This window comes from Fundulus heteroclitus, chromosome 20, assembly GCF_011125445.2.
Source record: "Fundulus heteroclitus isolate FHET01 chromosome 20, MU-UCD_Fhet_4.1, whole genome shotgun sequence".
Classification (NCBI taxonomy): domain Eukaryota; kingdom Metazoa; phylum Chordata; class Actinopteri; order Cyprinodontiformes; family Fundulidae; genus Fundulus; species Fundulus heteroclitus.
In genome coordinates, this window is record NC_046380.1 from 37,168,148 (window position 1) to 37,194,527 (window position 26,380).

At 42.5% G+C, this 26,380-nt stretch overlaps 1 protein-coding gene across 1 annotated transcript; it reads left to right on the forward strand.

Moving 5' to 3' along the window:
- The first annotated feature begins 2,521 nt into the window (after positions 1–2,521).
- Positions 2,522–25,361, forward strand: ccdc120 (coiled-coil domain containing 120). The gene is made up of 11 exons (XM_012873918.3): positions 2,522–2,964; positions 13,563–13,704; positions 13,790–13,886; positions 14,248–14,378; positions 16,409–16,510; positions 16,606–16,726; positions 17,892–17,951; positions 18,065–18,218; positions 18,355–18,456; positions 20,055–21,092; positions 23,865–25,361. The coding sequence occupies exons 3-11, from the start codon at positions 13,838–13,840 to the stop codon at positions 23,959–23,961; spliced, it is 1,854 nt and encodes a 617-aa protein (XP_012729372.2). The 5' UTR covers positions 2,522–2,964; positions 13,563–13,704; positions 13,790–13,837; the 3' UTR covers positions 23,962–25,361.
- The last annotated feature ends 1,019 nt before the right edge of the window (positions 25,362–26,380 follow it).

Genomic DNA, 26,380 nt, shown 5'->3' on the forward strand with positions numbered 1-26,380 from the left:
CATGAAAGTGAAGTTAAACATCTCCCATGGCCTGCAGTCACCAGATCTAAATATTATTGAGCCACTTTGGGGTGTTTTGGAGGAGCGAGTCAGGAAACATTTTCCTCCACCAGCATCACGTCGTGACTTGGCCACTATCCTGCAAGAAGAATGGCTTAAAATCCCTCTGACCACTGTGCAGGACTTGTATATGTCATTCCCAAGAGCAATTGAAGCTGTATTGGCCGCAAAAGGAGGCCCTACACCATACTAATTAATTATTGTGGTCTAAAACCAGTTGTTTCAGTGTCCAACCCCTGTGTATATATATATATATATATATATATATATATATATATATATATATATATATATATATATATATATATATATATTTTTTTTTTTTTTTTTTTTTTTTTTTTTTTAATATAAAAATAAAAAAATTTCATTTGGCCCTCGACTACTTTTGACTTGAAAATTTTGGCCCACATGACGAAAAGTTTGTTCACCCCTGCTTAAAAGGTTGCCAGTATCGTTTGGCTCATAACACAAAACCTACCTCCCAGCTGCGTCACACCAACCCGCTACAAATCCATGTCCATTATCCCTATTTTGTCTTTAAAACATCCAAAGGTTGCCTAGCTACAATTTCCTTCAAACGGTTAAACCTGTGCTATCCCTATGATATAATTATATGATCTTGGCATCTTCTTCACTGCCGCCTCCTGTTACACCCTTTTTTTTTTCTTTCTTTATAACATTCACCCAAGCATGAGCCAGCGCAAGTTTCATTTCTATTTTTAATTCTTATCACGCTTGTCAGAAATACCCCTGCCACTTATCCATTCCACCCAACCTGGAGTCTCAGACACTTGAGCAGGGCCACCTTCAATACAAAACATCTACAGCGTCACTGATTCCTCTCATAATCAAACACGTACAGTGTCATGCAAAAGTATTCATACCTGTATAACTTTTTAAACATTTAAACTAAATGTTTTCATTTAACGTTTTATGGTACAAACAGGGTCTCTCCACAGTCTGGTCTGGGGATATTTGGGGCCACTGGACTGATTTTGTGCCACCCCAAAATGCAACTCGAGATTGATTAGGCCCCATTAGCACAGGTGGCTGGAGATGGAAAGTTTTTTTTTGTTTTTTTTTAATTAGGACAAAATTATTTCAGACAAGTTCTTCATGCAATAGAAAATGTAAGGTATAACACAGTATTTATCTTTTAATAACCACACTTCACATTCTCTTGACTTTCATAGTAAATAGGACCCTGTCTAACCGATGACTTTAACTCAAATGGTGCACCAACCTCTGCTTTTATTTCAGTTATTAAAATTGGCAAAATACAGCAAGTGATTTAAAAAAAGACTGACCCAAATCCTGCTCTTATTGTTGAGAATTTACAAATTATTACTATTTTTTTTACAATTTAGCCTAAAAGCATTTGGAAACTGGTGACCATCTTTCAATAAGGCAAATCTGCAAAGCCCTTAAGTTTTGGATCTACAATGATAAACAAATCCCCTTCTGACGAGCTAGCCTGATTAAAAATAATCCATGCTCATATTTTTTTGGAGCAGGTAAAGAAATTTACAATAATTTTTATCTAATTTCTATTTTTTTTTGCCTCAAGTACTTTTGACTTTACTATGGCTCACATGACAAAAAACTTTGGACACCCCTGTGTTACAACCTCAAACTGTGTTTTGTGTCTTATGTGATTGAACACATAGTTAAAGAAAGGGAAATATATATATATATATATATATATATATATATATATATATATATATATATATATATATATATATATATATATATATACATACATACATGGCTTTTAATTTAAAAACTTTTAATCTAAAACTTTGGGTGTACAGCTGTATTTTGCTGCCAGAGTAGATGCTTTGTTTATAGCAGTGCTGTCCATGCTAAAGCATTACATAGATTACCTGAATCATTTTATTGAGGCGCTGGCTGTATGTTTTGGATCACTGTCCCACTGGATGAAAAACCTGCATCGTGGTGTTTTTAATCCCTCAACAGACTTTCTTCCACCCAGTTTTCCCACCTTCCCTGCTCAGCCTCCTCTTCTCCAATAGGGGCAAAAGGCATCCTGACAGAATGATGCTGCCACCACCATGTTTCACTATGGGGTTGATGGCTCTGGGTATCATGCCGTTTTGGGTTTCTTCATGTTGGCCAAAAATGTCAGTTTTGCTCTTGATCTGACCAGAGCACCATGATACACGCTGTTGCTGTGTCGTAAGCATGTTGCACACTGCAGTTGGGACATTTTTTAGCCATTTTATTTTATTGTATTAGAAGCTTTTTTTTTTTTTTAGACACGACCAAAAGTTGTCCCTGGCAACAACATTTCCAACCTGAGCTGCGGATCTCTGAAGCTCCTGCAAAATGACCATGGATCTCAAGGCAATACCAAACCAGAAAAGGGGAGAAAATAATTTCAAATGTGCTTTTATTTCCTCCCGGCGCTTCCGTTTTCTGCCACTGTGCGTAATAACAACTGGATGACATTGGCGCACATTTGGAGGCTTGTAACGTTTGGGAGGGGCCTCTGTGTTGTGACAGTGGCGTCTCAGCTGGCTGTGGAAAATAGCGGCTCTTCAGTCGTCGGTGAGAAGGGGGAGCTTTCTTCTCGCGGAGAAGCGACTCTGCTGCTGCTGCTGCTGACTGAGATGCGCGCGGCTCCGACGCAGCGGAGGTCGCGAGGCTGCTGGTGAATTCCAATTGGCACGCGGAGCCACCATGAACGAAGGGCTTTTTCCCCGCGGGCGACGACTTCCCGCAGCTTTTGCTAATCGTAGCCTTTTAACCGCAAGGGGGTTTCGTCTTTAAGTCTGGCGCAGGGATATTTTTGCCCCGCTGGGTATTTTTTATTTTATTTATTTATTTTTTTTGCAAGAAAAGGACCACGGAGACCTTCGAAGGCATCGGTCATGCTCTCTGGTAAGACGGGCTTTAGCTCCAAGATGTCTCTCTCATCCTGACTGGGCGTATCTTCGTCAGGCTGCCTTTATAATTTGTATTAAAATACAAGTCGACGTCAACAGAAGTCCCACTGAATAAAAAAAAAAAAAAAGAAGAAAAACAGAGGTCCTGTTTTTAGACTGGCTCGCATAGACACACCTGCGACATGTTATTGCTGGAATTAATTAGTCCTGTGTGGCTCATTAAGAGCCGGCGTTGGTGTCTTAATGCGGGGCATAGCTGGCGCCTGAAAAGCCGGGCGTTAATAAGGGAGCGCGTGCCGTTTGCTATAATGTCACGTCTGCGCATTGAATGCAACGACTGAATGGAATAAGGCCAAAAATCTTTCATCTGGGTGCAGAGTAGACGAGTGCTCTGTTTCCGTGGTAGCTCTAATAAAAAGGCGGACTGCATCCACATATGCATAAAATCCGATGGCACGAAGGAGCGCAGATCTGTGTCAGGCTTTGTGGGAATACAACTTCTCCCTGTTGCGTTCTCAAGGAGGCTCCTGATAACTGCTGTCTCTCACATGTTTCGCTCTTTCCACCTATGGGTACTGCCTGTTCTCATGCAGGCACGTTAAGCCCTGTTATTAACAGATTCCTGAGCAAGGAGGCCCGTCAGGATGGGGAAAAAGGGGCTAATCCATAGGAAGTTGTTGTTGGTCAGTCGGTGCCTTCAGGGTCATCCTCTCACCCCTGTGTTTTGTTGTATCTGGGAATCGCCTCCCTGTTTGAGATGGTTTTACTTTGAGCTGCCAGGGGCTTCTTAAAGTGATTGGGGTGGATCTTGTCTTTTTCACTGATAATTCTCACACAAGGTAGTGTTTGTCAGATCGGTGAAAACTTATAAGCAAAGAGTGCTTGGTCTACCTTTTTGTAAACAACCCAAGTAGCCTGGCCATGTTTTCAAGTACAAAACAGAAGTCATCTTATTTGATTCCTGAGCGAGTGCCTCTTAGTATAAATTACCTTGCAGCTCTTGCATGTCATCATTCCAATGTTTTTAATATAAACTCTTTCAAATAAAATGATTTGTATTGCCCTGAAACTATTTTTTTTAATCTTGCTGATTTATCCCTGATACAAACCTGTTTTGTTTCTTCCCTTGTGCCCTCAAATGAGGGGCCAAGTCATTCTTTGGTGGTTTTCAAGTTGTATTCAAATGTAAAATTCCACCCAAAGAAGAATTACCTAGACTGATGCTCATCAGAGATTTTGAAAGCTCTGACCCTGTTCTGATTTCTCTTTAAGAATCCCTAAAAGGAAAGCTATTCTGGATACATTGAAAATAGAACCATATTAACAATAACATCTTGTAGCATCCAGGATTGCGTTTTAAACCGTTTCCTCCCAGCATTTCCAGATAGAACTGGAGTTATCATCATGGTAAATGAGAGTAATTTTGTCTTAATACATTTATTTATAATACTCTCCTAAAGTCTCTGTGTTGTGGCAGTATGAAGGAAAAGCCAACATGCTTCTGCAGAAAATCCAGTTTCATCTCTAAAAGCCTCTTACAGCTCATGGCCTCTGACCCCATTTTAAACACCTAATTGTTACCGAAACCAGCAGACTGAAGTCTTCTTCCGTCTGTAACAACTTCCACTTGGAAGAGTGTTTGCAATGGTGGATTTAGTGATCAGAAAAAGAGGATTTTTAAAAACATTTCCCACGAGGTCCTCCTGGCCATGAATAAAGTCGACCAATGCCAGTCACCAGCTGATTTCTCAGTGCTATCATAGGGATTATTTATCCTTTTTTTTTCTTTTGTGAAGTTTTAATGCTGATATTTCAATTAGTTTTTATTCCCCATTACAACTGAAGAAACTGGTTTGGTAAAGGAACGTACTCTCTCTCGCCATGGATCCAACCTTTTCTAAATCCGACTCCACCTAAACATTTGCACAGACTTAATATGAAAATAGTCTTGAGGAACCAAATCCCAGACTTTCTCAAGTGCTACTCTTCTCAGCAACAGGAAAACCCACTTTGTCTTTAAAGCACACAAAAAAGTAGCGGGGGAAAAAAAAAAAAAAAAAAAAAAAGTCTGATCAGAATACCAACTGCATGTGCGTGTATGTAAAGCCTCTGACTGCAGGGCCGGGGCTGCCTTCATAAATCTGACTGAAACAAAAGCCCTGAGCTGTTTCCAAAATCAACAAAGAGGATTACAGCCGGCGTGGAGAGTAGAAACACTCTGGAATACGCGCAGGAGTCCCCCCAGGTGTACGGAGGAGAGGGAAAATGTATGGAAATAATCCCCATTGGACTACAGAAGCACATTCCTCTCTTTATTGCAACCCCCACCCTGTCACAGCGGATTCCAGGTGGATCGCAATCAGCGGGTCTGTGTTTTGCCCTTGGTTGTAGCAAAGGTGAGTTAAGACTAGTGAAAGGGGGGGTAGAGCTTCATTACTGGACAGTGTGAGCCTCCTTTGTGCTGCCTGGTGTTTATAAATCAGTATATCATGGGTACCCATAGTGCATCTGGAGATTATTTTGGAGGGGGGGGGGGTGGTTGGTGGGGTCACCTGACCTCCCATACGCCTTAGCACAGTTTTGTGGTTGGGGTTGCTCAGGTGGGGGGTAGACCAGGGTTAAATCCTCCGCGCTGAATGAGCTGCATCTCTGACCCCGGGGCACACGGAGCGAGGTTCAGAGGCCAAAGCCAAGCAGAGACAGCACAGGGGGGAGCGGTCGCTTCGCTCTTCACGTCCGCGGTCGCTAATGGTTATTTCTGAAGCTACGCACTCTATGCGCAGTGGTTTAAGCTGGCCGGCTCACACCGGTCGGACCGGAGGAGTGAAATCGTAGCCCTGTCCAGGCTTACCGTGTGTAAGCTGACAACAGCAGCAGCTGTGTCAACACCAACAGTCAACATGAGGGTGCCGGCCTCACCTGTCCACAGCGAGCTGGACGCATTGCTCCCAGCCGCTCGGTCACACGTCAGCTGCGCAGCGCGGCCTGGGAGGGACCAGCAGACGCAGCGGGTGACTTTTGTAGAAACAGGTGTGAGGACATATTAAAACCTGAGTTTGGTGAACATGCAGTGGCCTTTGGACCTGAATATTGGGCTCATCTGTTATTTGCGTGTGTGTGCTGCGAACTGCGCACGCATAGCATGCCTCACATAACCGAGCGCAGCCCATGCTTAACTAACACGACCTCCTGAGCGCCACCTCAGTGATCACCCAAAGCCCTACACATGCAAAGTCAACATGTGTTTGATGATGGTCTGACGCTCAGGCCTCTTCTATTGATGTTTAATGCGATCCTTTCTTTGATGCTGCTCCCCGAGACTCCTTATCTGATTCTCCACTGTCCCACCAGCATCCCCGTAGAATATACTTCCTTTGTACCTGCCCACATCTGGAAACCAGATGTTTGAACAGCTAGCATGTGAGTGGTGCAGCCACTGATCCTGTCAGGTGCCCTGTATTTTAGATGTAATGATTGAAGGATTAACACTCCTTGTTCTTTTATCCTCGTAGTTGGGCTCATTTTACCTCAGTTCACATGCTGCTGCTTCCCCCAAAATCTCATAAACACAACGCTCTCTCCTCTGGGCTACAACCAGGCTATTGTAATTACACACTGAAGTGAAACAAACACTGGCTGGGTTGTTTAAAGTCAAGTTATCTCATCTGATACTTGTTACACACAGCAGACCCATACAGGCTGGAGTAATTAAGTTACAGAAACCAGGAGCTCAGTTGGAATAAAAAAAAAAAAAGCTTGTTCTTCTGGACAGATGATGTGTCTCACAGTCCAGAGTTTAAGGTCCTTGGGTGATATACATTTGCTTTGCAAAAGATGTCAGATCCTTTGAACTTTTTCACAATTTGTCACTTTAAAACCACCTACCTCAACGTAAACCATTACATAAACGATTACAAAAAGTACCAAATTATATACTGAAAGTACAAGAAAATACGCTCTCAAAGTTAGTTTGCAAATAAAACCTGTAAAGTGTGGCATACATTTTTATTTAGTGCCCTTCACATTAAAACCTTTGATACTTAGATTAATAAAATTCAGTGCAACAAGGTACTTAAAAAGTAGTCAAAAGTTGCAGTAAATTGATGTGAAGCTCGTAGAGCCATACCCCATAATACTTGGAGCTGTAACACATAGTTCCCGCACGTCTGAAACAGAAGTGATCCAAGCCTTTAAAGCGTAGCGCTAGGCAACCACGACCATCATTCCAGACAAACAAAAAGAAAGTATATTGATACCCTTGACCAATGTGCAAGGAAACGATGCATCAACAAAATCGCTGCTGTCTGGATGAACCCGTATGAGGTAGAGAAGGTGAAATGATGACATGGACAAACTTTGTGATATCTAGTTATGACATAAGTTAGTTAATTACTTAATGAACACAAAGAGCGTCTAAACAATGGTGGAGCATTTCGCAGCCTGAAATCCTCGGACACATGCAGTCAATGTTTTAACAGCTTTGTAAAGAATGTCCAAAATCTTCATGTGAACTATAAGGATCTGGTGACTGGCAGAGTAAGTAATTACAATAACATACACGTTCATGTCCCTCCTAGCTTGCAGGTACATGCTACATTAGCTAAGCTAATCTGGCTAGTGCCACAGTAAATATCACTGATAATCCTCCCAGAATAGTGTAATCATTGTGTATGTATATATAAACTCGGGGCTAGAACCCAGGACAATGCTGTGAGGCGACGGTTAAACCACTAAGCCATCATGAAGCCAGTAACAATCATCAACACTGATAACTGGGACATTTCTGATGCCATTCTGAAGCATGACAATGCAGCTAATGCTCAAAATGACAATAGACCGTAGGGAACTACGCAGGCAGAGCGAGGGTTTACCATGTGGAGGTTTAGCATAGCGTAGCTAACCACAGCATGCTAAATCATGAACAGAAGCAGATTCTTTCTGTTTTCTGATGGCTGATCCTCGTGGTCGATGTTTCCCAGCCGGACTCACTGACGATCAGCGCTCAACTCCTCCGTTTGTAGTCCTTTGGATTTTCAGATGTTTGATATGTAGTGAAAACTAAGCTTTGCTGAACCTTCTGCACGGCTGGAACATCGGCTGTGTCTCATTCCGCCTACTTCCGTCAGTGCACTGCTGATGTGCACTGACCACTTACTGCCGTAGTGCCCACTTTCGACCGTTAGTAGTGTTCCAAAAGGAACACTTATGTTAAAATGCTTACCGGAAATGACGTGATGACATGACGAACGCAACACACGTGAACGCAAATTTTTCAGCCCGCCAAAAATATATGCCGGCGTACAAACAACAATCGTTTACATTCACAGCATGTGGAAAATACATCGCCTCCGACGTCAACGCAGGATCCTCCAAATATTGGTGGAACATGAGGTATGTTCGTGTATTATACAAACACCTATCGAGCACAATGCCTCGTATTACCACCATTACTTACATTTATATGATTGCGGTGTCGCAGTTCCGGCTGTCTCGGCTGAATTGTCCGCCATTATTTTCAAAATGGGAACATCTTCCCGACGTCCCTAGGCCCTCCCTTTCCGCTTTGTAGTCAAGATGGCGTCCGTTTAGTGCGAGTAGGGTCCATTGTTACACACTGCATTTTGTGCCCGTTTTTAGGGGTCATCCGGGTACCTTCAGTGCACTGACTTTTTGTGTTATCTACACTATATACTTAAAACTAAGTGTTCGAAGTGTAGAAGTAGGCGGAATGAGACACAGCCATCCTTTGACCCAACATGAAATACCCATTGCAAGCTTGGTAAAAAATAAAATAAATCCTCCTCAGTAGTCAAACTTACTCAGCTGTTTCTGAAGCGATTCTACCTACCAACATGGCGTTTTTTTTTTGTGGAGATTTTTCACAGCTCTAGTGGCTCGCTTTTTAACACAGTAGGCTGACAGGAAGGTGGATGGAAGAGGGGGAGAGATATGCGGCAAAGAACCACGGGTCGGAGTCAAACCCGGGTCGACTGCATCGAGGACTAAGGCCTCCGTACATGGGTTGCGCTACCCACTGCGCCACCAGCGCGTCCTCCAACATGGCGTTTAGCAACAAGAGTGCCCGGACAGATGATGTCACATGAGAACTACTGTATTTGTTGGACTATAAGGCGCACTTAAAATCCTTAAATCTTCTCAAAAATTTATGGTGAGCCTTATAACCCGGTGCGCCTTATATATGATTATAAAGTTGTGCTTGACCGATTTTATGTGGTACAATGCGCTCAAAAATCTTTTAAAATGTGTAAGTATGACTTTGGTAAGAAACGAAGCCGCTCCGCTCAGTGGATATTGCGGTATAGTGTGTCACTACATGATCAGACCACTGAACTGTCTACAAAACTGCCTGACTGTAATGTCAAAACTAGAAGTGCATTCATGTAAAGGCCTCCACATAGTCTGGTGTAGTTCACTATGTGGAGGTCCGCATGGACTCTAAACATACAGGTCACACTAATCTTCTCGTGGCAAGAAGTCTTTACATCAATCTATTTTATAGGTGACACAGAGCTTGATAAACTGAGCTGCTCCAAGCAGACGGTCATAAGGACGCGCAGCTTTACAGTCTCTCTCTGTTCTCACTGACAGGTGTACGATGGGAGCCTGCTGGAAAAGAAACGGCTCTAGGCGCTCAGCTAGCTAATCACACATTTCACCATCCGTTCTGTCGCTGTGTACGTGAAGGGGCGGAGTGATATTACACACTTAGGAAAAATATTTAGTGCGCCTAATAATCCGGTGCGCCTAATGGTCCGAAAATACGGTATGTATAGCTGCTAAAAATAGTTTGATGAAGTCTTGACTCAGGAGTTGGGTAATCAAAAATGCCGTGCAAAGCTTATGATGCGTTCAGAACCAATGCAATTTGAGCAACAGGGGCATCTGGTTTACATGTAAAGTCCATGGTGGATTCGCATTTAGGAGAGTCGAGAGGTCCTGCGATGTGTTTTGAGACTTCAAGCGTCTGACGCTAGAGTTGGAAAATCTGAACTTTTGCAGCTGGACACGGAGCGTCAACCAGTCAGGGAGACTCCGCTAAGTGAGGTAGTGCCGGATTTTCAGACGGGACGGAAGCACCAAAGCCGGGAAGTCGACAATGAAGGACAATCTCATGATCGCTATTTGCTCCCATCTTATTATCTATAATCAGTCGAGCTATCCCTACAGGGACACTAATAGAAAGGACCTTGCTTGGAAGAGCAAGGAGGTTGGGATCTCGTTATCAACACTTTTACCACAGTAAATATTTCCCTGCATCTGAGGAGAGGAGCAGGGTAGCTCCTCCTAACAGAGCAACAAAAACGCTTTGCACAAACAATCCCAAGTTGAGGTGGCGGATGCCTTTTTGATGCTGAAATTGCATTCGGTCTGCATTGTAGATTTTTATTTAGATTTTTTTAATTATATATTTTTTTACCATGTATCATTTTCTTTCTACTTCACAACTATGCAATAATTTATATTTGTCTACCACATAAAATCACAACAAAATAAAAAAAGGTTGGTCAATATTTACTTATTGAAGCTGCCTAAATTCAGGTAAAAGCTGAAGTTGTAAAACAGTGAGTTAAAGTGAAGATTATAGTACTGGGTCTACTTATTCATGCACTAAGAGAAACAATGTTATTTTTTTCTTTACATATCAAAGGGCTGAAACCCCCCCCAAAAAAACAAGCCAAGCTGCTAGAGTGAAATGTTTGTCTTTGGTCAAGATGGTGGGAAGAGTTTTATTGAGAAAGGCACCAAATGTCTGAGCAAATGTTTTTGTAGCACAACAGAGCAATTCTTAAGAGGCATGGCAACCTTTTGGCTCCAGCGTTCAGCTGCCTAGATGAATACCAAATGTGTCTCAGGGTTCCCGCAAGCTCATCTCTCAGTGGTTCTCCTCCTCCACAGTCCGTCGGAGAACGTATGCGACGGTGCATTTTTCACTGCAGGTAAAAAATCCCTCTCGGTCCATTAGATTAGCAGTGAAAATCTGATCACCATAGACTCCGCGTTGTCTAACAGGATCCATGTGACGAGCTATTGTCTGAGCGGCAGCCGTAAATCTGCCACATGTTTTTGTGAAAGGCTCCCACTTGTCTGTCAGTGGGAGGTCAGGCATGCACGGGGAGGGGGCCTTTCACACATACAGGAGCAAACGGTAGTTAGTGGTTCTCTTCCAGGACAGAGGCCAACGCAATCTCTGTGGAAGCATTTCCACCGTGTCTTCAGAGAAAGTGGCGTCAATGGAGTTTGAATGAGGAAAAGGCAACAGCCCATCCTACCGAGACGGGAAAGAAGCTGGCTGACTGTGAGCAGAGCTTGGAGGCAGCTGCTCTGTCTAGCTGATAGATAAATGTTACCTTTTCAAAGATGCAAAGCTGGCAGAAGCAGGATTAAGAATGGTAATTGTGATCCAGCCCTAAAGAGCCCTCTGTGTGCATTCGTAGGCTGAAGGGAGTCATTTTATGATTTACTCGCCTGGCAAAGAGACAGAAGGGTGATTGTTTATGGCAGCGATTTGTGAGCAACGATGAGTAAGAGGGGTTTGGCAGAAAAGGCTGTCACTATTTTTGGGTATCAGGTCTCTGTTGGATATTAGAGATTAGACTTTGTTCATTCTGCACATATGCTCCATGGAAACACTACACACTATTTGCTGTTGTTCAATGAAAACCACAATACTTTTCAAAGGTTTGAATATGTTTCTTACTCATGTTTTTGCTGGGGGTTAAAATTCAGGACAAGAGCAGACAAACTGATACTCGTGATTTCACTTCTCTTGGTTCTGTTTCTCTGATTGTTCTCCTCACTTCTCTTTGGTAGCACTAACGTCTAGATGTGAACAAACTGCTAAGAGAACACATTTCTCCATCTCAGTTTCAGTCCATGAATTTTTTATGTTCCGTATCCTGACTCAATTTCCATCTTTTGCAAATTAATTCCTTGCTAATTGTAGTAGGGTGCTAATTTTAGAGTAATTCCTTCAGAATGACTTATGTTCATATTATGTTTAGATTTTCTTAATGTTCAAAATTAGTTAGATACACTTTACAAATTGGTTCTGTGTTTAGTTTGCAGTCAAAAATGTTTCTATTTAGATATAAGTAGTGCATAACTAATAACATAATTATTTTAACACATACAAATCTGTAAGGGGTGACATTTTTTCAGACCTCTTTAATGTAACACCCTTAATAAAGTCCATTGCAAAAAAAATAAATAGATGAAACAACTGGTAAACAGAGTCCATATTGTCAGTGACTGACTCTGAAGTTTGTTTTCTGAACAAACTGTTTGTAAAACCGTTGATGAAACAAAAGGCACCATTAAGACCGAGGAACACAGATAAGTATAAAGCTGTGTTAAGTTCTAAAGGCATATCTGGACCTTCGAACCTCTGATGGATCGTCTAAAAATTGGAAGAAGGTTGCATGCTACAAACCTAGCAAGAAGCAGCTGTCTCTCTAAACTAGGCAATGAGAGGACCAGGCTAGCCTTACCTGCAGATACCCACAGCTCAGGCGAGGGAGTCTGGAAGCACGACCACTGTTAGTTATGCACTCCATCAATCTGGCCTTCATGGAAGAGCGTCAAGAGGAAAACTTGTTCAAAGAAAGAAGTCCAGTTTAAAGTTTGCCACAGAAATGTGGCAGAGGGCTCTTATTTTAGATCAGATCAAAATTCAGTGTTGTGATGCATGCAAAGCACTATTTGTGGCAAAACAATGAAGACTGCACATCTCTGTAAACAAACCCTCCACACAGTGAAACATAATGATGGCAGCATCATGCTGTGGGAGGGCTCTGTTGCAGGAGCAGGGAAACTGGTGCAGGTTAAAAGGAGGATAGATGGAGTTACATGCAGGACAATGCTGGGGGGGGGGGGGGGGGGGGGTGCACTGTTGTGAAACATGACTTTAATTGTCGACTCGGCAACCTGGATATATGTGCAAACCAAACGTTCCCATTTTTCATTTGTAAAAAAACAAACAAAAATAAACCACTGAGATTATAATTTTACCTCTACTTTAAAGCAATGCACTACCTTGTGTTGGTCTATTGCACACAGTCCCAATAAAATTCATTGGAGTTTGTGGTTGTAATGTGACAGTGTGAAATATTTTCAAGGTTGTACAGATACTCCCCACAGGGGAGTGGTGGCCTAGTGGTTAGAGCACAGAGCTTTGGTCCCAGAGGTTCTGAGTTCAACTCCCACAAGCTTCCATTCTGGGTCCCTGAGCAAGACCCTTAACCCCCAATTGCTCCCCAGGCGCCGCACAGTGGCAGCCCACTGCTCCCCAAGGGGATGGGTTAAGATGCAGAAGTGAATTTCTCCATTGTGAGATCAATAAAGTTCAATTATTATTATATTTGCAAGGCACTGGAATAGCTTCTAAAATGACACTTAAACGTGTGTGAGTTGTTGCAACACCTACCACAAGTTCTCTGTATCATTTTCTGTTGATGTGGTTTGATAGATTTACTTTTAAATTGCTTTATTTATTAGACCTAAAGGAGCAATGAAATGTCCCATAACTCCCTCTGAACAATTTTAATGTATAATTCTTCTTTTATCTCTTTCAAGAACTTGACTTTTGCCTTCTGAGCCGAGGTGCTCTGCCTCCTCTTGCGTCTGCCGTCATCAAGACCTCACCCGTGTTTATATACTGCTGAATTTGAAGAAAATGCTACTACCTCCACACGTCCAGACCACAGATGGCTGCAAGGTCAGACGGGAGGAACGCTTGAAAGCTTAAAATATCTTTGTGCATGCCTTTGAGTTATAAATAAACTCTAATCTGTCTCCATCAGGTAAGGGTGTGGCTAGGAGAGTGAATCGCGTCCCCAAAGTTACGTTGCATGGAGGTCAAAGGACATCTGATAACATCCATGGGTTTGGGGACTCCTGGTGAGTAGTAATGTCACCTTTGTGTGAAAAAAAAAAACCCCAGCAGGTCTGGACAAGCTTGAAATGGTCTGTGAAATTCTCATGGGAACAGTCGGCTGAAAAAAAAAAAATCTGTTTTTGTAAATGCCTTTTGTTCGCACAGTGTCGCTGCAGCTGCCTGATACTTTAATCAGAAAATGAGAAAACCGAGAACAAAAAAAACAAAAACAAACCAGAAGACAGTGATTTGACGGGAACAAGACTCATCATATTAGGCTTCTTATTTTAGCTACCGTACATGCAAATTTGAGTCGTTTGCTCTAAACGTTAAGCTCCTGTTGTGTGTTATCTAAAGACGCTTTACACGTGTTGTGGTCTGCAGATGTTCAAGGCTGCCAGGACAGCAAACCTCAGGCTGAGAGGGTTGCAGCTCTGCAGGAGAGAAAGCAGGCCCTGGAGGCTCTCCTCAATGCCAGAGTGGGGGAGCTTAAGCAAGTGTGTCTGCAAGAGGCGGTGAGTAGCTTTCATTTCAATTTTCAGACATACCAAATGTAGGTCAGGATACTGAAAAATAAAACTTACTCCATTTACAGTCATGTGACAAAATGGGACACCCTATTACGGCCTGTATGTCTCTCTAACGTGCTTGGACATATATTTAATAGCAGTTTTAATAAGATGCTAAAAAATGAAAGTAATTTGACCAAACAAATAAAACGGAAGAAAAACAACTTTTTAACAATTTGCATAAAATGATAAAAATACAGTTTCAATAGAGAGATGCATTAGAACACCCCCACAGTTAATCCCACTTGAATGCCTAAAAATGAACATGAGCTAAGGTGCACGTGATTAGAAAGTTGTCACTGAGCAATTTGAGGGAGGTTTGTACTTTCTAACCTCAAAAACACACTGTGTTGGCCTCAGAGTAAAACAGATGCTTTTCAAGGTACAGAAGTTACTAATGAGACTTTTCCAGGGCCCTTGTCTACCCTGCACCACTCTACTTGTCCCACACGAGCTCCACTCCACTGTACCTCTTTAGGTTTTTAACAGACCCAGTAAGGCCCCCAAAGGGTGGTGAACGCCTCCTGGGGGCGGCTTTAAGCCTCGCCTTCTGTTTTGTGCCCTGCTGCTATTAAGCATTACTGTGTGGCATTAACTCTGAACAAAGATGTGAGAAACGATAGAATAAAACGTAAAGAATTCATCATAAATAAAAACATCCATCCATTTTTTTGACACGCTTTATCCCTCATGGGGTCGCGAGGGGTGCTGGTGCCTATCTCCAGCTGTCTATGGGCGAGAGGCGGGGTACACCCTGGACAGGTCGCCAGTCACAGGGCAACACAGAGACAGACAGGACAAACAACCATTCACGCACACACTCACACCTAAGGAGAATTTAGAGAGGCCAATTAACCTAACAGTCATGTTATGCACGGTGGATTTTCCCCCCTCCTCGCTCCACTGTCGGCTGGCTGGCCACACATGGCCAATCACTGACCAGCAGTCTGTTCACTCTACTCGACAACCACCGCACTACCTTCTGAGTAGGATGGAGAAAATCCAGCTGGGTGGGGAAAAACAATGCAGTCGAAATGTTCTCAGAGTGCGCGGTGTGGAGTAGAGTAGGGCCTCACGGAGTCCGTGGAAAAGTCCTATTAGTGAAAAGATGCGGCAGCTCCATTTTACCAGATGTCTCTTCGACATTCAATTCAATTCAAAAATGCTTTATCAATCCCAAAGGGAAATGAAATGCTGTGGTAACTCATCTTATCTGTCACAGTTGTTGACATGGAATCAACTAAATCCTCCAGAGGCTTTTAGCACTTTTTTCAACCTCAGTCATAGAATACTTTTCCAGTTTTATTGAAAGAGCCCAGATACCCAACATGATTGGACCAGTCACGCAGATTACAGCAGAAAGCCACCCTTGGTACTGAGTCATCCAGAGAAGATGATGAAGCGACTTTCATCTTCTATAAAGTGACTTAAAATCTAACATACAGCAACTTTCATGAAGATATGTGCTGTTCTCTTTACTCTGTCCACTTATGTTAATGTTCTGTTTACCTGCTCTGTACTTGACAACACGTGAGCTTGGATTCACGGAGCAACTTGCTAAAATCTTTTTCTCAAATACAATATGCTGCTAGTTAATTGGTCCTTAGGGCCTGTCAGCACATGTTAATAAGGTCACAGCCTCCTCAGCTTTTCTTTGACAGCTGTTTAACAGATCCCTTTATTTTCAGCTGGGTGTATAGTGAGTCACTCCAGCTCGAAGCACCTATCTTTGGATTCAGAAACTGCTCTGCTGGCAGAGTAGCTCGTCTCAGACGTTTAAACTCGTACTCTTTTGCAGGGTTTTAACACAACCGATTAGAGTTATGTCAGCTGATCAGAGTTGTTGCAATTTTAACTCATAACACAATTTACAGGATAAATGTAAGGCATGCAGCACGCCATTAGCTGATACAATTATGTGTAGCACGTTGGACCTCTCAGACAAGTAAAAAAGGTGTTTTAAATCTCCTCTGTAGGAGCTGACTGGGAAGTTGCCACGTGCTTTCCCTCTGGAGGTCGGAGAGAAACCCCCGCTGGTGCAGCGCAGAGCTGGCCTGGCGCCGAGCACCAAGGCAGAGGTAAGCCATCTCCTGGAATATCAATAGTGTTTACGCATCAGCAGGAGAACTGTTGTGCTTGTGTTGTAACATGGACGGCTGTATTCTGGTTTCAGGATGACTCCGGCCAAAGGAAGCAGATGAAGGCAATCTTCACCGGCGCTCTATGCAGACACTCCGAATCAGACAGAAATGGCCTAAATAGCAAGAGGACAGTCCATAGGGGGTGTCATACAGGTGCGGGCCCTTGTTTCTTCCATAAACAAACATTTAATCCCTTGCATATGTTCTTATAACCTTGAATCTTTTTGGATTCTGTCATGTTAATATCACAAACTGTTGTATTTTATTGCCATTGTACAAAGTATTGCACTGTTGTGAAGTAGAAGGACAAATGGCATTCAAAGTTTTGTTTTTGTGTCTAATAGCCGTCCACATGTAGAGACTGAAAACTTGAGATAGCTGAAGTTGAGTCAAATTAGATGTAGAGCATTCATGAACATCAACTTTCAGGTCTTGCCACAGATTCTGTTGAATTTAGACGTAGACTTAGACATCCTCGCAGATGCAGATGGCTCGCATCTGAACTAAAGTTACACAAGATATCAAACCGCAATTGTTATACCAGTGTGTGCAATATCACAATGGATGCTTAGATACAGTATTTGGAAAGGTATAATATTTCATAATGTGTTCACACTCTGCATATCTAGAACATATTTGGACTCTACAGACTATGGGCTGCAGAGGTAAATGGCCTCTACCTTTATGTGTTATGGATGGTAGATTGAACAGATCGCTGTGAGATGTTTCAAGTTGGAGATATTGTTTTATAACTTAATCCTGCTTCAAACTTCTCCGCAACTTTATCCCTGACCTGTCTGCTGTGTTCTGTGGTCTTCATGACGGTGTTTTATTTTCTCTGTTCTCTACAAAAAAAAACAAAAAGACTTCTCATTAAACTGCTGCATTTATACTTAGATTAAAACACACAAAGCTGGGCTCTACATACTGGGGGACTTCTGAGCACAGATGGTGGCACTGAATTTTATTTATGGCTATCAATGTAAATTGGGCTGACCTTGATAATCAAACGAGTGGGCTGAAAACAAATTCATGCAACACTTTTTCAATTTGAAAGGTTTTTACCATTTTCCTTCCACTTCACATTTATATACTACTTTGGGTGTTGGTTCATCACATAGATCTCAGTAAAAGACATCAAATTTTAAGGTTTAGTGTTAAAAACTCTGTAATGATTACATTTTTTGCAAGCACTGTAGGAGACGGGTATTAATACAAAATTGAATATAAAAACTCACTAATCTTTGTGCTTATGTTTTGCAAACATCACCAAATTGAGCTAATCTGTCCATAACCTGAATTCCTCGTTGTCTCTTAGAGGACACTGTGATGTCAGAAAGTACCAGCTCTATGTCAGATTCAACATCACACGACAACGGTGAGGCAACTGTACATTTTCTTCTCTCTACCTAAATATCTCAGAATGGTTGGCATCCACTGGTGTGTACACTGTTATATATTATAATTTTCTATTGTATTTCTCTTCCAAAGACTCTTCACCCAGCGTAGCAGCTGACCAACGCTCCCTGTCTCAGCCCCGGCTCACTGTGGGCAGCCCTGACCACAGAATCAGCAGGAAGCTCTCGCCGGTAGAGATTTACTATGAAATGAGGACACGTCGCAACTCGGTCACAAGTTCTGTGAGGTAATTATCTAGGTGTCACCTTTAATAAGTATTTCTGCCAGCAATATTGCTGCCTCTCTCCTGTGTCACATAGTTAGACATGCAGCAGACAATCTCAATATCATAGGTTATAAACGCCTTGTGTTTACTTCTTCAGCCCAACTCACTCGTTACCCAGAAGTGCTTCTAATGTTGAAGGTAGAAGTGTTCCAGCTACTCCTTTGTTGGCCCGAACTGCTCCAATCAGCGTTCATGTCAGGTATTCTGTGACTCTTACAGCTTTCATCTCAGATATTTACTGGTCTATGTTTAGAGCTGTTGCTTGAAGAGCACTTGTTATACAAATTGGGGTTACACAAAGGGTTTGCACTGTTTAAAAACTCACAGAAAGATATAAATAGCCAAACCAAGTACATTTCAAAAATGTTTAAAAACTTATGAGACAATGAAACAATTATAGAGAATAAGGATTTGAGGTAACAGAAAATAAATAGTAAAATATATAAAGAAAGTTATTTCATTCAACAAAAATGTGTTTCTGATTGGAGATGACACAGATATTCCCTAAAAGATAAGACAATGTACAACAAGTATCATTTTAGAACCTTTAATTTTCTTTTAATTTTCATTTTAAAGGGAACATATACCGTTCAGCTGTTCCTCTTCATATTGAAATCATTCTGTTGTGGTTTATATAAAGTGGAACTGCAATGCTTTGGTCTGTGTTAATTTAGCCCCACGTTCTCCTTTTTACCTCTGTTCTGAGCTGCATCTGAGAGCAACTGGTTTTGGTGCTGTCTCTTTAAATCTAAAGGAGCCACTCCTGAATTGCTTGAAAAATATGAGCCAAACAGAATATAAAGATATTTACACAGCTCCTGGACAGACTATATTCAATGTTTCTGCATTCCTTGAAAATCCACGTACACAAAAAAATGTACTTGGGGGCTGAAAAAAAGGGTATTTTGCATATGTCCCCTTTAAGAAGAAACAGCAAGTCAAAATGATTTAAACCTTTCTCACTCATTGGAAAAGTCTTTATTCAGCATTACAGCAACCAAGCATGTCTTGTAGGTTTTGACAAGGTGCTGGCATATCACCACTGGTACGTTTTTACAATTCATCTTTTGCAATGAGATCCAAGTCTTGGTGGTAGGAAGACCTCCTTGCCATCACCTCAATCCAGGCGTGCCCAAGTCCTGTCCTCAGGGGGTACCATCCTGCAACCTTTAGATGCCTTCCTGCTCCAACATGCCTGAGCTGAATGATTGAATGCTGATGAAGGAATTTAGCATGCAGGCGTGTTGGAGAAGAGATGCACCTAAAGATTAAAGGATAGTAGGTTTTGAGGACTGGAGTTGGGCACCCCTGGATTAATCTTGAACTCCCTCCACAGGTCTGATTAGAGTCGAAACTCTGACCAGGCCTCTCCAAAAGGTTATTATTACTTCCAGTCAGAACAAACCTGTTGGTAAAATTAGAAGATTACGGATTAAATCTAAATTTACCTAAAAAGATGGAGCAAAGTCTTTGTTCTGGCTGGGTGTGCATATCTCTAGATGATAAAATGTATTATTTGGTAACTAAAGGGTTAATTAAACAAAACAAAAATGACATCCAGGTATTTTGCTTTGTCTTAAGGATTTGATGTCAGCGCTCAAAGTTGTAAAGTGAGTTTCTCTCAATTTAGCTGCCATCACTGGCAAGGTTCTCCTTCAGATTTCAAGCATTAGAACAGCAGTTTTCCGCTAAACTATCCTTTGTAGTTTCTACAAAAGCTGTTTTCAGTCTCTCATCATTATCTGTAGTTGTCATTCTGCTTCTTTTCTTACATGCATGTGTCTAATCCTCCCACAGGTCAGATGCGTCAGGGAGTAACGGGTTAAAGCAGTGGTCCGGCAGCCTGGATGTGCCGTACATTATTCCACTGGCTCAGGAGGGCTCTTCCTCTGATCGCCGGAGCTGCCCTTACAGCTCCAGAGCAAGGCGCAGCAACAGTTCTGAGGCCCTCCTGGATAGATCCAGCCTACCAGACGATCCCGCACCCAGAAATGGTATGCCTCCGAGAGGAGGGCCGTACAAGAGCTCAGAGACCCTGACTGATGGCAAGCTTCGACAAATTCAACTAGGTAGCCCAGAGAGTCAAGGCGAAAGCCCCGCGGAGCAGAGTAAAATGCGTCTGTCGGTGGGGGGCAGGGGGGCCAGCGGAGGCTACAATGAACTACTGATGGACTATATCTGGGGTAAACAGCAGAGGATGCAAATGCAGCACCAGTTATACCAATCCACAGGCAGAATTTGGCAAGACGTGCCCTCTCCTCGATCCTCCACTGCTGCAGTGCCTCCACATGCAAATGGGTTTTCCCATTCCCAGGTGAACCTTCCCAGTGCCGCCAGTCCTTACAGCCCCATGGTCCTCAGAGGGTCCCAGGCGGAGCTCCGTAGGGTCAAAGTCACCAGGACCAAATCGTGTGGGCCTTTTATTCCTTTGCAGCAACATTCCCCAGATGGCATTTTGCTATCAGCGTATGAGTCCCCTCTCCCTGCCACTGGCACCACTACATCCTCCATTCCCAACCTTCTCCCGTATCAGACTGAGCTGTCTGGGCCCTCCTTTGGTCGTAGGCCCCCGCAGTTTTCTCTTCCCACTCCAGAAGATTCAACAAGGAGCCTACACAAAGCTCTTGCCCTGGAGGGACTGAGGGACTGGTACTTAAGGAACGCCTTTGGCTACCCTCCCACTGCCTCAAAGGGCCAGGAAGCAGGCATCTCTCGGCTCTCTCACCCCTACCCTCTGGTGCACCAGGCCCAGTCCCTTCAAGGGGAACCAGCCAACACCCAAAGGCCTCAAATACCCCAGTCAGCAAGCTTCCATGGTCACCCCCTGCACGGAAGGTCAGTACACCTGTATTCCTCTTAGATTGGTCTATTCTTTGTTGACATGTATAAATATCTATGTAAAATGAACAGATCAATGCAATGTTTTCATCAGAAATATTGTGTTTCAGTAAAAAAGCTCTCAGTGTTTCAGATTGTCCCTGAACCTAAAGTTAGGTTCAGGGACAATCTGAAACACTGAGAGCTTTTTTACTGAAACACAATATTTCTGATGAAAACATTGCATTGATCTGTTCATTTTACATAGATATTTATACATGTCAACAAAGAATAGTGTGCTGTAAACTATTTAGCTTGTGTTTTTTTTTTTTACCAGAAACATTGTCTGCCAACAGTGTAGTGCTAAACTAAACGCAGGAGCCCAATAGCAATGGCAGTCACTACTTTAAAGCCATTAAAACACGTCTGCATCAGCTTTGCTCATGTACAGTCATGGATGGGAATCTTTGTCGAAGACACAGATGTTCATCTACGTCGTCTGGCATTGTTATGGGACTTAACAAGAACTCTGACCCACTTTCATTTATGATATCAATGCTGAACATTCTTAGGAAATGATAAAAAGCTGTACAAATGTCAACGTTGTGTAGTAGTTCTGATTGGAGGTCAGCTTTTGTTGTTTAACCAGTGAAACTTTTTTGCAGCAAGCTATTCATGCAGCAGGTCACCCAGAGTAGTTTAACAGTGAGAGCTGTGTCATAAATCTGTCGGCCATTTGTGACTTTCACTGAGTGATTTGTGCTTGTTGACTCTTCTTTGCTTGTGTGAAAACAAACAGACTTCACAGAGACTAAACTTTATCACCTGTTCAACGGCGACTGGAGTCCATAGCTGTTAGGATCATTATCTTAGAGCCAGTCATTAAAGGTTTTTGATTCTTCTAATGAGGTGGGTTTAGAAAGTGTTGTTGGTCAGGGAGATGAACTCTTTCATTAAGAAGAGACCTTTTTTCAACTATGTCTGGATCGTTTACTCTGACCTGTTTTTAGAAGTCATATTTGTTAAGTTGTCGTTCAGCAGAAGATGGTCAGTCCCCTGCAGATGGATCTATCATCCTCATTTACAACTGGGACTATTTTCTATGGGTTCCTACTGATGCAACAATGAGACTCTCAGTTGTTTCTTTTTCAAAAGCAGTCAGGCACAGCGGTGGTAGAGAAACGCGACCCATGTATGGAGGCCTTAGTCCTTGACGTGGTTGTAACAGGTTCACGTCCCGATCCGGAGTCTTCTGCCACATGTCATTCCTCTTCTGCCTTCACCCATTTCCTGTCTAGCAAATGTAGGTCAAAGGCCACCAGAGGCACAAAATAGAATAAAAAAGCAGTATCAGTCAGACCCGAATTCCCCCAAGTTACCTACAACAAAAGTTTTCTAAAAAAATCTCAAAATGCAACACATCATGCACTGATCTAAAGAAATTCAAGAACAGATAAGACATAATGTTACTGACATCTATAGGTCTGGGAAGTGTTAAACCCATTTCTAAGCTTTAAACTTTAAAACTTGGTGAAAAACACAATTCACAACTGCAGAAATCATAGTGAAGCTTCTCAGCAGCCTAACAAAATGACTCTGGGGGGGCAAAGTGTCCAGAACAAGACATAAAGTCCTGCAGACAATGTAAAAGTTTTGATAATGTTAAGACTGAAGTGTGACAAAAGGCAAAAATAGAAGAATCTATAGGGGTGCAAATACTTTTTTACAGCACTGTATAAAGCAAGATTTATAGATTTAAAGGCATACTATGCAACATTTTTCAGTTAATTAATGTGTTCCATACCGTTTTGGATGATTAAATGAGTCATTTCAGGTCGAACAAAGGTTTTCTCGGCCGCCCTGGGGGTCTGTGGGGGAAATACCGCACTTGCAATTGCAGGAGCTTACGGCCCGCACACACAGAAGTCTCCCTTTACGAGAACTCTGTGTTTTTGCCCTGCCATTCACTATATGCACGGGCGAAAACAAAAACAAAGAACCGCGTGTTAACGTCAAATAAACATGCAAGCATATCGAGTTTTATTATTATTATTATTATTATTATTATTATTATTATTATTATTATTATTATTATTATTATTTATTTTATTATTTTTTTAATGTTGGCGAGACGCTACCGCGGCGAGGCGGCGGCGGCGGCGGCGGCTTGGCGAGGCGGTGGCGTCTCGCCAACATAAATAAATAAATAAATAAATAAATAATAATAATAAAACTGGCGAGGCGGTGGCGGCGGCCACGGCCGCGGCTTGGCGAGGCGGCTTGGCGAGGCGGCGGCGGCGGCGGCGGCGGCGGCGGCCGGCCGGCCGGCCGCCTCGCCAAGATAGCGCTGCGGGAAGCTTGATGTTCATACCTTCACTGTGTTAGTCATTGTTTGTACTGCCCTTTTTTCCACTTTTCGTTGCGTTCGCCTGTCTGCTAAGCTCAAAACAACCGCGCCTGGCTTGACGGAGGAACCAGAACAGCTGAGCATCTTTACGACAGTGCACTTTTACTTTCGCCCTCTTGGGGGAGCCTCGCTGGAAAATCAACCCCGGTTGCATAGTATACCTTTAAAATCAAACAAATAATTTGAAAACCCACCAAATAAACCCCGAAGCCACTACTACTGAAAAGCTATATCAACGGTTAGTTGTTTGTGGTCATGGCTTATAGTTATCACGTCAGAAAGCCGTGTATTTTATTTTCTGGTCTGTATTTTCAGCTTTTGCTCGTGTTTGGGGTTTTCTGTGCTGACTGTATTTTTGTTGTCTTTCCTCTGCTCCCCGGCAGGTCAATGGAGTTTTCTCTCTTTCAGGAGGCTCCAGATCCACAAAAGCAAGAGGCGACCCCAAAGGAACCGAATGCAGACCCAGGCACCCTGGTGTGAAGCAGCCAGACCTGATGCAACGTATCAGCAGAAACTCTGTAGCCTCATCTAGACTTGATAAAGTTACAAGTGGATACAATGTGACCTCAATAACAAAGCAAAACGTGGCGACCTCAGCAGAATGAGACTGAAGTGTAGCTGTACAGTAAGAAGAAAAAAACAAAAAACTTTGAAGAATTTCCTGTGTCCTCTCTGATCCCAACAGTATAAACCTCTAATCCAGTGTTTCTGTATGAATGTGCACTGGTGCTGACTTGTCGAACCTCTAATAACAGTAAACAAAATACTCATTTACAAACACGTCTGGTCCTAATAACCCTGAAAAGTCTCCCAAGATCTACTTTTTTACAGAATATATACATCTCTAAATAACTATTTTGTATATTCTGATATAAAACGCTATATTAAAGAGGGTAATTTATTGCTTCTAAAATGTGCGATAAACAGTAGTTATGATCTCATTCCATTAGACTAGAATATTTACATGAATTTGCTTTTCAACAATATAAAAGAGTAAAAACATGCCTCACTGTTCATCTACCATTAATTCCCCAGCATACATTTTTTTAACATGTCATAAAAATGAAATGGGGCCATGAAACGTAGGGACATGATGTTTCAGGCACAAGTGCCAAGATGTTCCCAAACATTGCCTGGCAAAAGCGTTTTCACTTTCTGCCACATTCTGATCAGAGCAAGATTTTATCTGACTGACCCAGACCGAGCGGTGCAAAACTGTGAGGAGAGAAGAAAATAATGCTTTTAAAAACAGTTTACAAACTATAAAAAGGGGAGGTGTACATTTATACTCAGCCCCTCCCCCTTCTCTGATATCCCAAAGTAAAAGTCGTAGCAAACTGGCTTCGTGAAGTGGAAATAGGGCTCACCTGAATGTTTTTCATCACCTGTGAAGGTCTCCATCATGGCAGCATCATGCTGTGCAGTGACAAGCTGGCCAGGGTCAATGGGAGGAGGGACGGAGCTGAACATGGGGCAGTCCTGGAGAAAGAAGCCGGTAGTGGCTGCCAAACACTTGAGAGCGGGCCAATGCGTCCAGTCACAGCAGGGCAGCGGCTCTGACCGTACCCCTAGAGCTACAGGGAGATGGTCAAAGCTTTTTAATGTGTTCGCCTGGCCCAGTCACAGTTCAGACCTGAGTCCTGTTGAGAATCTGGCAAGACTTGCAACTGGCATTGCAGCAAAAGGATGACTCAGCATGGCTGAAAACAAATGCACGCCACCGTTTTACTGATTTGCCTCCGTAAAATATAGAAATTCATGCATCGTTTTCCTTCTACTCGAGTTGTGCACTACTTTGCGGTGGTCTATCACATAAAAATCCCAGTAAAACACACACTTTTAAGGGGTGTCAATCCTTTTACATGGCACCGTAAAACGGACGGCATGTAGCGCGTGGGTGACCGGGTGAGAGTGCCAAAAATATTTAAACTGTTTAGCTGACACTGTTAGAAAACCTGTGCTAACAATAATCCTCTGTGAAAAAGGTTTAGCATAATGAAAGTGAAACCGTTTACGATGTCTCTCAGAGTTAATAGACTGATGTCGTGTTGTGATTGTCTTTTTTTTTTTTTTTCTAGATTCAGACAAGCGCTGGAAAAGAAATAGCCTGTAGCCTTCTGTGTTCAGACCTCAACAGACAAGTTAAACCCATGAGTAAACCCCTTAGGGCTGGACTAATGCGGATTGTAGCACAGGACAACAACATATAAACTACATTTAGCTGGATTTGAGTGTCATACAGAGCACTTTATAAAAATCTTAAGCCTTAATTGCCAGTAAAACAGACCCTAAGTGAGATGACAGGCAGTGGGAAGGATTTACCAGGGTTTGCTTTTAGGCAAAGTTGCTGCTGAAGGTCTGAGTGTTAGTCTGTAGATAGCGAGGATGGTACTGACGAGTTTTACACTGACATTTTATTCGCAGCCAATCACAGGACAGTACAGTAGAAAATCCACGCCCTCCACCCCAAGTGAGCAATACTGGTCGTTAGTGTGAGCAGGGCTGCTGCGGTGTTCAGTGACGGCGTGAGCAGGTCTCATGCCATTAAATGTTTGAACTAGTGCTGGTCTGCGTCTGTAGCGACTTTCATTCACGTGCTTGGGGTTATTATTTTTAATTCTTTACAAAAGTAAAAGATCCATTTTACAGTTTTCTACCATATTTTGCATCATGGTTCATTTTTGTGATCAGGGTTGCATTTAAAAAATAAAAAAAGCCACGAGGCAAAAAGAAAACAAGAATATTGTTTGGTGTAACATAGCATTTTTATCGATACCTTTTTTCGGTTTATATACTTGAAGCGTTGCCATTGTGGAACTAATTTGAATGTGATTATTTAAGTGTGTGATTATATTTTTGACACTGAGTTACGAAGTGTAGCACACTGTGGAATGTCTTG

What these genes read in the sequence shown, in the direction of transcription:
- ccdc120 (XM_012873918.3), top strand. Translation starts at nt 13,838, where the DNA reads ATGGAGGTCAAAGGACATCTGATAACATCCATGGGTTTGGGGACTCCT. An exon ending in CATGGGTTTGGGGACTCCTG is followed by an intron (nt 13,887 to 14,247) that starts GTGAGTAGTAAT and finishes TGTGGTCTGCAG; the next exon opens with ATGTTCAAGGCTGCCAGGAC. An exon ending in CCAATCAGCGTTCATGTCAG is followed by an intron (nt 18,457 to 20,054) that starts GTATTCTGTGAC and finishes ATCCTCCCACAG; the next exon opens with GTCAGATGCGTCAGGGAGTA.